Below are 12350 nucleotides of genomic sequence, written 5' to 3'. Positions count from 1 at the left end.
TAAAACATCGCTTATTCAATTATGCCTACTTTTAAGTAGATGGGTAGAAGAACATCAGGCCTTAAGCCTGGGGAGAGCTGCACAGCCACCAGGACCGGCAGAGGACAACACACAGCGCTCAGAGCCTCAGGCTGAGGCCACAGCCACTGAGCCAAGCACTGCCTCTGCCCATCATGGGGAACTACAGGCCCTATGGGAACACGAGCACAGGCTGAGATCAAACCTGCTGCACAGTAACTGCTCTTAGGAAACCTTTATAATCAGCGTTAACACCAACCATATCCCTTGGAGGAGAAAAGAGGCTTTTCCAAAAGTTTTCTGCTTTTTCCATTAACGTTGCCATCTTTCCAATAATGTTTCGATATCAGACCAAAGTACAATGTCTGCAACACACCAATGTACACATACCTATATCCCAAATAAACCAGATCATAACTCTCAGTGTGAAAGGTGCTTTTGGTAACTCCTGAATTGATGTTTTCAGTTCAGCATTACATGCAGTGACACAAAGAACACAACACCTCAGCAAAATAAGAATCAAGCACAGGTGGACCCTATATGTGTATAGGGAGCTGGGTACTTCGAAACACCACTGTGTGAGTAACTGCAGCTGCATTTAAGAATTCAGTCTACAGCAAACTGTCCCGCTCTGCTCTTCACCAGTAGCTCTTTCTTCACCTTTTTCCCCTTTTCATATAAGCTGGCTGTCACCAGTTTTGAAGTATCAGAGCAGCTTTGAAGTAGATGTGATCGTGAAAGAAAATAAGGGGCATAAACCAAACATTCCTATTGTTTTGAAGGGTGTGCTGAGTCAAACAAAGATTCCTGCAGACAGACAGCTGTGTGCACGTGGAGCTGTATTGATGGCACCACTCCTGTCTATGTGCTGCCCCAGAGCCCAGGGCTGATGCTTTGGATGGGGCTGCTGGTTTGGATCACGCTGCAGAACCATGGCCCAAGCAGGAAAATTCCTACACTCATGCACAGTTGAATACACAAACTTACAGGCTCCTGTACCAGACACACAGTAAGGTTACGCTGCGGCTGTAGGAAATCCAGAACCACGTGAAAGAGGCAAGAACTAAAATTTGACTTCAACAATTAACAATAATAATACTACTAAGTAATCCAAGTCTGCAGGGACCACCTTGCATCACCATTGAGCACCAAATTCAAGGAGACTAAAATGCGACCACCGTGATGTTTTCCTGCCCAGATTTGTACCTTTGTGTTTTCAGTCCCACAGTCTCCTGCTGTGCAGTGTGTAGCCCAATTTATTCCCAATACTGTAATTTCTACAACATTAGAACGCCAGCTCCGATATTCTCACTGTTTGCACTCTAGGAGTAGACTCGCATTTTCTGCCAACTCCATTACATCACCCAAAAAACCCAAACATTTCTTTTTCCTCCCCTCCCCTCACCCCGTCGTTCCCATCCCGCAGCCCCGCACACCGCGGGGAGCAGAGCTCGCACCGCTCCATCTCCACCGCCGACCTTCGCGCCGCAGCCGCGCGTTACATAACACCGGCGCCGCTCGCGTGCGGCCGTGCCCGGTCGGCTCGGCACGGGGCGGAGCGGGGCGCGGAGCGGGGTCCCGTCCCGCAGCGCCCCGCGGGATCGGGGACATGTGGGTCAGCGGGTCAGCAGCGCCGCGGCCTCGCGGCTCCGAGCCCACGGCCGCCCCGGCGCCGTCCCGCACTCGCCCGGCGGCAGCGACGACCGAGCGTTACATAATTGCCGGACGCCCCGCGGCGCGCTCCGCCAGCGCCGGGCCGGGCCCCGCAGCCCCGCGGCACCATCTGCCCGCACCCGCCCGTTGTGTAACAGCCGCCGGCCCCGCGAGCGCCCGGAGAACTCCCCGCCAGAGAGAGGCCGTTTCTCCGGTGTTTCTCATTAACCCCGTTACATAAGGCGCTCGCATGCCACATCCTCTCTCTCAAGCGCTAAATATACCGCGCGCCCCGCACGCCCGGCCCCGCCCGCGGCGCCGCCGCCCCCCGCCGCCCCGCACCGCGCGGGGTCCCCGAGCGGGAGCTGCCCGCGGAGGGGGCGTGGCCAAGCGGGGAAAAATACAGTAAAACACCCGGCGGCACATGGTCAGCCATGTTCCGGCCCGCGACAACGAGGACGGCCCCGCTCCCGGCGCCCCGCACCTCCCGGCGCCCCGCTCGGCGGCCGCGGGCGTCGTTGCGCGCCTTTATTTAATCCGTCGCCCTCCGCCACCGCCCGCACCGAGCCGAGCCCCCCCCCCGGAGCGCTCCTCCCCCCCCTCCGGTGCGAGCGGCCCGGGGCCGGGCGGGGAGGGGCTCCCGGGGGCTCCGCTCGAGGAGCGGCGGCGGAGCCCCCTCTGAAGTTGCGCGTCTCCGCGGAACAACGGCGGCCCCGAGCGCGGCCGCTCCGCGCGGAGCACGGCGAGGAACCCGGGGAGAACGGCACGCAGAAAGCGAGCGGGTCCTCCCCGCTGCGCCGAGCTCCCTTTAACCGCGGATCCCCCCATCCGCGACCCGGCGAAGCGCACCGGCTGGGAAACTGTCAAACGGAGCCGCGCCGGGAGGGGGGCGGGGGGCAGGAAGGACACTGCAGCTTTAAAAGTTTGTTCCCTCGCATCCTCGCACTCGGGGCTGTTGCTTTATATATTTATAAATTATGTAATTTCGGGAGCGCGGTGCCCATCCGGACCCCGCGGGCAGCGAACGGGAGCGCGAGGGGAGCGCCGAACCCCACTCGGTATTTCATCGCCTCCGTCCCTCCTCCCGCCGCAATTAAAAGAAGCGATAAAAGTTTGCGAGGTTTGGCAGGGGGTAGGAGCGCTCCGCGTTTGCGTGCGCGGCTGCCACGAGCGCCGGCGGCACCCCGGGGGATGAAATCGCCGCATTTCCCCCTTCTCTTGCCCCCCTCTTCCTATTCCCACCCACCCCGATCCCACTCCCCCGGCCCCCTCCCCCCCCTCCCCAAGTCTCCTACCTCTGCCGCCGCCGCTGGAGTAGCTCTGCCTGCGGACCGGAGCCGGCGCATCGCCTTTCCGGGCGGGCTCCAGGTTCACCGGGGTGTCCCTGGCGCCGGCGGCCGCCTCGGAGCCGCTGCTGCCCGGCTCGCTGGCTGCTGGATCGGGGGCTGCCGGAGCGGACTCCATGTTTTTCCCAATGTAGATCGCTTGGAGATGGCGAGCTCCTACACTCCCTCTATCTTCTGTTTCCAGCGCAACTCTATGGTAGAAAAGCAGAAGGGAGAGAGCGAGCGCGATCCAGATGGGATGCGAGCTTGCCTGGCTGTGACCACAAGCAGCGCTAGCGAGAGCCGCGCACCCCCGCCCCCGCACCCCCCGCGCTTCCCGCTCCCCACCGCCAGCCGCGCGCCCCGCCGCCCTCCGACACGGCCCCGCACCGCGGGCACGGCCCCGGGCACCGGGCGGACACCCGGGGAGGCGGCGGCCGGCCTGGCCCTGCCGAGCCCCGCGCCGGGCCCAGGGGAGGGCGAGGCGCAGCCGCGGCCCGGGGCGGCAGGAAGCGCTCGGCCGCCTCCCGAACCCGAACCCGGACCCCTCCGGTTCGGGCGGCGCGCCCGGGGGGGCTCGCGGCTCCGGCCTCACCCCGGTGGGAAGAACCTCGAAACACGGCCCGCTCCCTCCCCGGTGCTTCAGCTGGAGCTGCGGCAGAAGATGCCATCCATGTTAAGCATCTCAGGACCCATCCGTTCAGCAGCCACGCAGGCACATTTCACACAATACCTCCCCTTCAACGAGGTGCACTTTGACACGGGACAAAAGGTGCTGGGAGAGGTATCGGAAAACTCCTACGCATCAGATCGGACTTCTAACGGCATTATCGTGCATCACGGTGCAACCATGTGCTCCGTTCACCCCGCTTTGAAACAAAGTAACATCTGCCATACGGAGCAGGCTGAAGGACGAATCCTTCTTGTGAAAGGGGCCACATCGTGCACAGCCCTGTGGCCTTCTGCACACAAGGTTCTGATAGGAAGCATGGCCTGACCACCTGTATCAAACCAAGGTATCAGTACTGACAGCATTGCCAGCTCTTCCCATGTGGTGCTCAGTTGTGTGCAGGCAGCTGATACACCACCTCCTGCCAGCAAGGACCCAGGTGCTGTCCCACACCACTTCTATCAGCACTGCTGGCATTGGTACCTGATGGCATTCCCAGAAAACACTGAGCAAACCCATCCTGAGCAGCCCCATGGCCCCTGTGTCACCACTCTCACGTAGGGCCTGCTCAAAAACAGGTTTGAAACATACCATGGTGTACTTGCTCCAGGATGGCATCCACAAATCGGATTATCCCTTGCATTGTTGATATTCAAGCTTGTAGCATAGAGTCTTGCACTAGTTGGTTTGGAGGTCCTGAAGTTCCAACTACACGTGTCTAAAAAAAAGAAATAAAAAATATTGCATGATATTTCTGATTATTTGATCGCTGTCTACATCTGAAAGAGGTGAGCAGAGCATATAGAATAACAATTCTGCATTTAGAGTGCAAATAAATTTGCAGAGATCAGAGCTCAACTTGCAGATCTGTCCATTGAGTAAGTGGTGTTTGTCCTCACAGATTAAGCACTCAGTTATTGCAGACCTGGAAGACCCAGCATACGAGCACAAAAGGCTGTGCAGTTTTTTGCCAGTGATAAATGAAGACATCTCTGCCTCCTGCTTGAGAATGGGCAAGAGAGGGGACGGGGGTGAAAATGAGGGAGGCAGGAGCACTGTTTGCTCCCAGTGCCTTACTTTGAGGCTCTGGGGGAAGGTTCCACCCTTGCAGTGCAGTGCACACTAGCTCCGGCTCACAGCCCTTTTGGCATAGCTTCGCTGGAATGTGCCGAGAGCAGCGAGGTGGTCCTTCTGTGATGCAAGTTTGTTGGATTAGAGTTGCAGTTTCCTGCAAACTCTCTTCCTTCACTTTTCACTAATTGGCAACCTCCAAATAGAAGCGAGAATTATGTGAGCTGTGGAAACTGAAATGCCTGTTATCCTTAGAGAAAGCTTATCCTTCTCTCTTCAGGGTTTAAGCAGGCTGACCAGGCAGTGTGTGTTGGGAAACCTGCCCAGCTAATAAAAAAAAGAGGACTTCATTCCTCCAAGCTGCCAGAGCACTGCCTTTCACCAGTACCAGGAACAATCGAGCTACTTGCCACGGTGAGGATTATTCAAGTGTTTTGCTGGACTGTTTTTAGTATTCCTAATACTTTAAATTAGGAAGAAGTATGGGCTTTTTTTCCTCCCTCAACATACTAAAGGCTGCTGAGATTTAATATACCTACCCTACAACATAGTTGTCATTTAATGTATCTTTTCTCCCACTTTGAAAACTAAGTAATTTTTCCATTTCCTTTTTTTTTTTTTTTTGGTTGCTTTTAAAAAAAAATTTTGGGGGGGGGGGGGGGGGGGAAATCACAGAGGAGTGTCTGAAGAACCGGAATTCATAGAGAAAAAATTAGTTTGCACTCTAAAGCCTCTCAAGTCACCAGCAGTAGGAATCAGCTAGAGCAGGACAGACCTTTAGCAAGCCTGCAGAGGCAACAATCTACATGTTCACAGCACTTGCATAGCAAAGAGACAGAACAGCTCCGCTCCTTTAAAAGAACAGAGGGTGCCTGAAAAACCTGAGGACCCCAACAGGAAAAGCTAAGGCCACAGTGTGCTCATGCTGTATATAACTGAAGAAAACCATGATTTCTTTCAAGACGCCTCTGACTGTGGGTGCGCTGCTGAGACATTTCCTGGGCACAGAAAAAGTCTTCTTCAATCTTTGGTCTTTTATGTCTAACTTCCAACTCAGTCCGAAACACAGGTCATCAACTTTGATCGCTAAGCCTATTTAAACAAGTGAGATGGCATTAGCAGCAAAGATATCTATCAAGTTTCTGTGTGCTGAGAAACTTGAGGAAGAAAGGGTTCATTAGATTTAGAAGTGCTCTAGAAATTGCTGGGAATGTTTCGTGCTAGAGTGGCCCAGAAATTATTCTTTCAGATGTCACAGCATTAGAAATTCCAAATGTTTCATGCCTATCTTGATGATTCCATATAGATGTTCAGTAACTAAAAATCTTAATAACTTAAAAAACATGCAAACCTTGTGCAACTCTGGAGTAGACAAGATAGTAGGATTATGCAGACACTTTTTCAGGACACTTCCAGGGTGACAGAACAGCTACACTGCACACAGCCAGACACCACCGAAAGGACTGCAGGACAGACACAAAGCACACACAAGCAGGAAAATCATACATCACTGGAGAGTGGAGTACCACTGCTTTGCCTTAGTAGTGGTAATCCATTAATAGCACACTTTGAATTAGAAGGGTACCACAAAATCACATAAATAACATGGTTATTAAACATCTTACTTTAACGACGATGCCAAAGTACATTCCCAAACCAGAAGTACACAGTAGCCTGCATTCCCTTTCTGTGGATCTGCACTACAATGACTTCCAGCCACAGTATGTAATAAGTGATTTACAAACACTCCTAGGAAGTTTATAAGCTCCAGTGTAGCAGTTGTGGAAAGCACAGTGATGCAGACCCATGTTTGGGTACACAGGAAGAACTACTGTATTTTGGTGCTGGTGGCATTTTCTGTCTTTGCTGTTCCCTTGCAGCATTCACCCCAATTCTTGCTGTCCAGTTTCTCTGGCACAACAAGCTGCCAAGGCTAAGGCACATTTGCTTCCACTAAACCAGTTTACATCTGTGGCTTCAGTGGCTCTTCAGGAAAAGAAGAAAAAGCAAAAGCCACAAATGGAAGAAAAAGGAGTAGATGTTCAGATGAGCAAATTCTGGACGCATGCAAGTACATAGCAGGCCATTTGTATTCATTCCTTAGAGGATTTTCCATCTCTGAGAAAAGGAAGTGGAGAAGCACAGAACGTATCAAGTAATTAACCCTTGGCACCACATCCACAATCAGCATGCCCTGTATGTAAAGAGTAAGCAGCAACAGCTGAGGCCAGTTCTTAAGAATTCAATACTTTGGGAATGAATTAAGGCAAAAGTCCAAGGCAGAGCCGTCCCTCTCAGTCTGGCTGTGCTGCTGTTTTTCTGTGATTGGTTTAAAAAATAAAATAAAAAAAATCAGCATATTTTCCTTCAGCAAGATGAACACTGTTCTCACATTTCATACAATTGCAGACAACCTCTTCCTCCCACAAAGGTAATCTAATTGAATTAGAGGAGCAATTCAGCCTGCCCATATTCTCTGGAGACACAGAGGGAAACACTGAAGAGGAAAATCAGATCTAAAGATATATTTTTCTTCTCAAGAAATCGGAAGTTCCTCCAGTAAAACAGTCAGACATCATTTCTGAAATCTTGGATCATTCTCCATCCAAAAAAAGGGTGGCTGTTTTTTAATCAGCTCTTGCTTTGGTATTTTGCTCTTAATTGTATTCTTACTGAACAGCCGTTCCCTCAAACACAGTGTTTGATACCCAGATCCTCCTTTATAGCAGACTCATAACTCATATTCTTTGTTGCAAAAAATAAAAAATAAAATTTTAAATAAACTGTGTTTCCCTAAAAGCAATTATAGGAAAAGTTACAAGCAAATTAAAGTGAAAAGAAGTACTTCTCATTTAGAAGAAAATATTATCACCATCTAACTGTTCATTGGTTTTATTCCTTCACGTGTCTGTCATCCTACCAGCACAGCCTGTCAGTAACCCCCTTCAGAATCCCTTACCTGAAAGAACCATTCTGATTTATTTGGCTCACTGGCAAGACCTCAATGTATTTGAAAATTCACGTGTATTTGGAAAGCTCAAATTCACTCAAAATCATTAAGAAAATTTGCACAAGCCAAGAAAAGCATATTAGATTATAAGTTCAGATATCTAAATCATTCTGAATAGGAAAACAACAAGTCATCTTCTATTGCTGTGACTCAACTTGTCACCAGTAAGATACTTTCTAGGAATTAATGCACATACAGGAGGACAAGGTTTAGCTGAAGTACTTATTTGCAGCAATCTAAAACATTATTTGAAAGATACTTCTCCTAAGTATCTGGAGAGAAAGATGATACCTACATATGTGAGGTATGTGAAGAACAGCCTACTCACTGACACACAGCCACAGTCAACTACTCATAAAACCTACCATAGCACTGCCATGCTTCCCTTCCAAATCTCGTTGTGCTACATAGTTGTGTACTTCACTGCATCGTTAATGATTACTTCCAACACATTGCCTTCAGAAAGATGGGGAAGTGTTCCCACTTCATCACAACCCAGCAACTGAAGAACACATTCTGAACAGCAGGTGGGAAGCTTTTCCCAGCACCCTACCCCACTGGTGAGGAGCTTTGCTTATCATACCTTCTGATTTCCCTCTTTTTTCTCCAGGTTACAGAACTTGATCTTCTAGCTACCCTACACATATAAAGACTTCCTTCATTTAACACATAACAAAAAATTACACTAAACATCAGCTGATTTAAACAGCCCAAATTTACAGCAGAGACATTAGAGCTTAGATGAGCATTAAAACTGAATTATACCAGAAAGGCAGAAGTGAAAGCTGCAATTTAATGCAAAATAATTATTCTGCTTGTATATAATTTGAAGCCTCATTTGATTCATTTAAACTGTATCATGACAAATATTTTTATTTCAAAGAAAAATGGAAAGCCATCTACTGTGTGCAAAGGTCAACTAGCGCATGCCCAGCATTGCTGAAAGCATTCTCCTGCCCACTTTAACTCTTTGAAAACTTAACACTCTATGACGCAACATTATTCCTAGTGCAAAAGCATATAAAGCAAAAAGCATTAACCCTTTTACGTGCCCTGGAGACAATCGTTTGTTTTTATTAATGAGACACCAAAGTATTGCAAGACTGACTCCATTATTTGAATGGTTTTTGCATTACTTTTGCACCATGTTCCCACACAGTTGATGCTACCCAGTGACACAATTCTCAACCTGAGTTAAGAAACGGTGAGAGACAGAGGAGGGAATCTGAATAAGAAACCCGATGTACTAAGAAGTCTTAAAAGATATACTGAAAGTCTAGGATAAAAGAAGCTTCTTTGTTTGTTGTTTGTTTTTTAAACATATGTACACGAAGCCTCTGTCTTTTGCAACTACAAACACTGTATATTTTTATATGGGCTAGAAAGATGGAGTTCCAAGTATTAAGCTGAACAAATCCGTGGAAGAATTCCATAGTAAATAGTTTTGAGCACGTTGATGGAGCAAAGATAGAGAAAGATAAAAAGATTTGGCTTTCCCCAGTCTGGAGATGAGGGTAAGGAACATCTACAACTGACAGTTAAAGAAAAAAAAATACCACTTTTTCTTACACCATAAGTTGCTATTAAAGCTGTCATGTTCAGTAGTGCACAAAAAACTGAAGCTGGAATACTGCTTTTTGTTTGGTTGTTTTTCTCCTCCAGCTTTCATTCTTTCCGTGGTGAAAAATACAATGGGAAAAGTATTTCTTTAATCAAACATAATTTGACCACAGATTAATAGATGCTTTTTGCACCTCAATAATTTACTTGTTAAAAAGCAGATTTAGGTACACTTCAAAGTACAATGCTGAAACACATACAGTATTTTGATTTTTAACTTAAAAAAACAAAAAACCTTCTGAACATAATAAGAAAGCAAAGTCAGTCTCACATATTTCCACTTTCTTCAGTTGTATAAATAGACCACACACACACACACAAGCTTTTTCAATTTACTCAGGTAGGAATTTGTCTAGCCCAATAGTCCACATCCACTTACGATACTGCAACACTTTCTGATAGCCTCTGAACTATCAGTGTTGTGAGTTGCAGAGAATTTCTAGATCCATCTGCATATTCATATTAAAAAAAAAAAGAAGTCTTACTAGAACGTTATAAATAACTTTCCTACTCAGGGTACTGGATCTAGAACACATGTTCTATGAAATATATCTGCGTAAGGTCATAAGAAGCTCCTCCAGAATAAGGATTTAAGCCACAAGCAAGCTGCGTTCACCTCTCATTTTGGCTGAACATGCTTCTTGTTCTGTGACTGCCTATGAACTCTCATACGCAGGATGAACTGCAAAGAGCAACAGCTGGTTATGGCAATGCCCATAGCCATACTGCTGAATAAACATGCAACTTCTGCCTTTCAAACTAACAAACGAGTCTAACAAATCTACAAACAGCAAAACAAAGAACCCACAGTACAGTTTGCAAAGCCTTTACCACTTTCAATTGAAATAAAGTCAGAGGGAAGAAATACGTTGACATGGTCCCCTTTTATAAAAGGAACAGAGAAATTTTAAACAAGTATTCAATGCAGTTAAAATGATTCAAAGGGCAGATTTTCTGGTATTTTATTTGCAACCATCTTAAATAAATTGGACAACATTAGCCACCCTTCAGCTCATTTGCCACAGGATGCTAAGTACATCTTCAGCTATTCAGATTAAATACCAAACTATTTCCTGCTGATTCCAAAACCAAAAATAAGTGTCTTTCAGCTTCAGTAAGCCCAGAACACAGAATCACAACCCTATCTTCATCTTTTCAAACCTTTGTACATTACATCAGCTGGGACAGGTAATGCATTTACCCTTTTCAGAAGATTCATTTCTTTAAATAAAACTGTTATTTAAAAGCAAACACAAGTTATGTCAAGTATCCCTACAAATATCTTTAGATATACTTTATTCTGTTACTAGAAAAATATTTGTCTCACACATTTTGTAATCAAAACAGAAAGCTCTTTGCTGTACAGATTTGGTCTTAGCTGAGGTTTAAATCTTGTGACTGGGAGACTTCCCAATACTCCACAGTTATTTTAAATTTTAAAGCAAAAGCAAAACAAAACAACTGTGATTCTTAGAGCACTCTTTCATTTGAGCTTACCATTTACTGCTACTTTTAACCTCTGGTTTTTATGTTTGGGTTTTTGCTTGTTTTTTACCTTTACTATCTTCCAGTGAGTTCTGTCAGTGAGTACCATAGAAGTCAGTTTACTTATATAAAATTGAATATATTCTTTCCACAACTATAAGGAATGTTATCCTATGGGCACATTAGTGAAGCATCCACTGATCTCTTCCCAGTTTTTCTTTGCAGCACCCACCACATCTCATCTCTATACACTTAGACTTGTACACTCAGAGTAACCAACACAAACATTTTCTATCATGCTAAGGCAAGAAAAAGCTGCTAGAAAACATTTGCCTTGGATTCAAATAGATTAAGCCAGTAATAATATTTACAGAACTAACCTTACACTAATATCGTTTTACTTTCTCCAAGTTATCCATAGACTTTATACTACGCCACTATTTTCCTGGGACCTTTACCAATGGGAACTACTACCACAGCTCCCATTCACCAAGAGAGTGTTAGAATGCACTGAGAGTAACACCAAACATTTCTAATTAATGTCAAGATCTGTGAATAACGTTCAGAGGAATACAAAGTCATTTGATTCAAAGTTCCTCATCAATGCCTGCAACTTTTCACATGTCAGAACTAACAAACAAAAACAACACAGCAGTTCTGGGAGTTAAGAATTGTTGATTGTCTGAATGGAAATCTGAATTCCATATCACACACATCTTTTTTTTTGACCTCCACTCAGCATTGCAAAGTTTGTCTGAAGAGGAAAAATCAGCAAGCATGGATTTCGAGAGCCAGAAAGTTTCTTCCCTCCCCCCCCCTATTTACCATTCCTTGGTTGTTTTTCATGGTGAAAACAGATACTGGACACTATTATATCATTTCAGGTTCACCAACAATTCTCAGAAAGCAGCTTTACACTTGACCTTCAAACACCACTAATACTTTTCCACCTCAGAATCTTCCACTTATATTCAAGGATGTTGTGCTCTTCCATTTGGCACGGTGGACATCCAGGTTGTTCAGTTTTGCACTTTAGATCCAATGCAAGAAAACAAAAAGTGCTGGGCATGCTCTGTGCATCGATGCACCAAGTACAAGCTTCATGAGACAAAGTTTATGTTCCCTCTAATCTGATCTCATAACTGTATTCCACGGGGACATCTTTATCACAAACTCAGCCCAGGATGCTGGAATTGAAAATTCCTTACTAATTAATTTTTAGCTGGCACAAATAAGCCACTTTAAGTTCAGTAAGAACTGTAAGTCTATTCTCCTTGCTTAGCCACTTATAATTAAAGATAAATAAATAGCTCAGCTTTTTTTTTTCTCCCCACTTCAGATGAATGTGCTGATCATCACAGTAATATTTCTGCAGTCCTCTGGTTTGTGGATGAGAGATTCTCATGAAGAGTCCAACTCCTAAATGGCTGCCCCACAAAGAGAGGGATGAGATGAGGGAAAGGGGAAAAATAAATCTCAAACTGCACAAAAAGATTCA

At 46.3% G+C, this 12350-nt stretch overlaps 1 protein-coding gene across 1 annotated transcript in view; it reads right to left on the bottom strand.

Annotated features, from left to right (window-relative positions):
- Positions 1–12350, bottom strand: part of RORA (RAR related orphan receptor A) — a 387110-nt gene that overhangs the window by 335751 nt on the left and 39009 nt on the right. Inside the window, exons 2-3 of the mRNA XM_015872508.1 lie at positions 4258–4384; positions 2967–3208 (exon numbers count right to left, since the gene is read on the bottom strand). Of these exons, the coding sequence (XP_015727994.1) occupies positions 2967–3135 (169 nt within the window). The 5' untranslated portion in view covers positions 3136–3208; positions 4258–4384. The remainder of the gene's footprint in view (positions 1–2966; positions 3209–4257; positions 4385–12350) is intronic.

Source organism: Coturnix japonica, chromosome 10 (assembly GCF_001577835.2).
Source record: "Coturnix japonica isolate 7356 chromosome 10, Coturnix japonica 2.1, whole genome shotgun sequence".
NCBI classification, from domain to species: domain Eukaryota; kingdom Metazoa; phylum Chordata; class Aves; order Galliformes; family Phasianidae; genus Coturnix; species Coturnix japonica.
The sequence above is the reverse complement of the archived record's forward strand: the minus strand, read 5'-3'. Positions and strand labels throughout refer to the sequence as shown.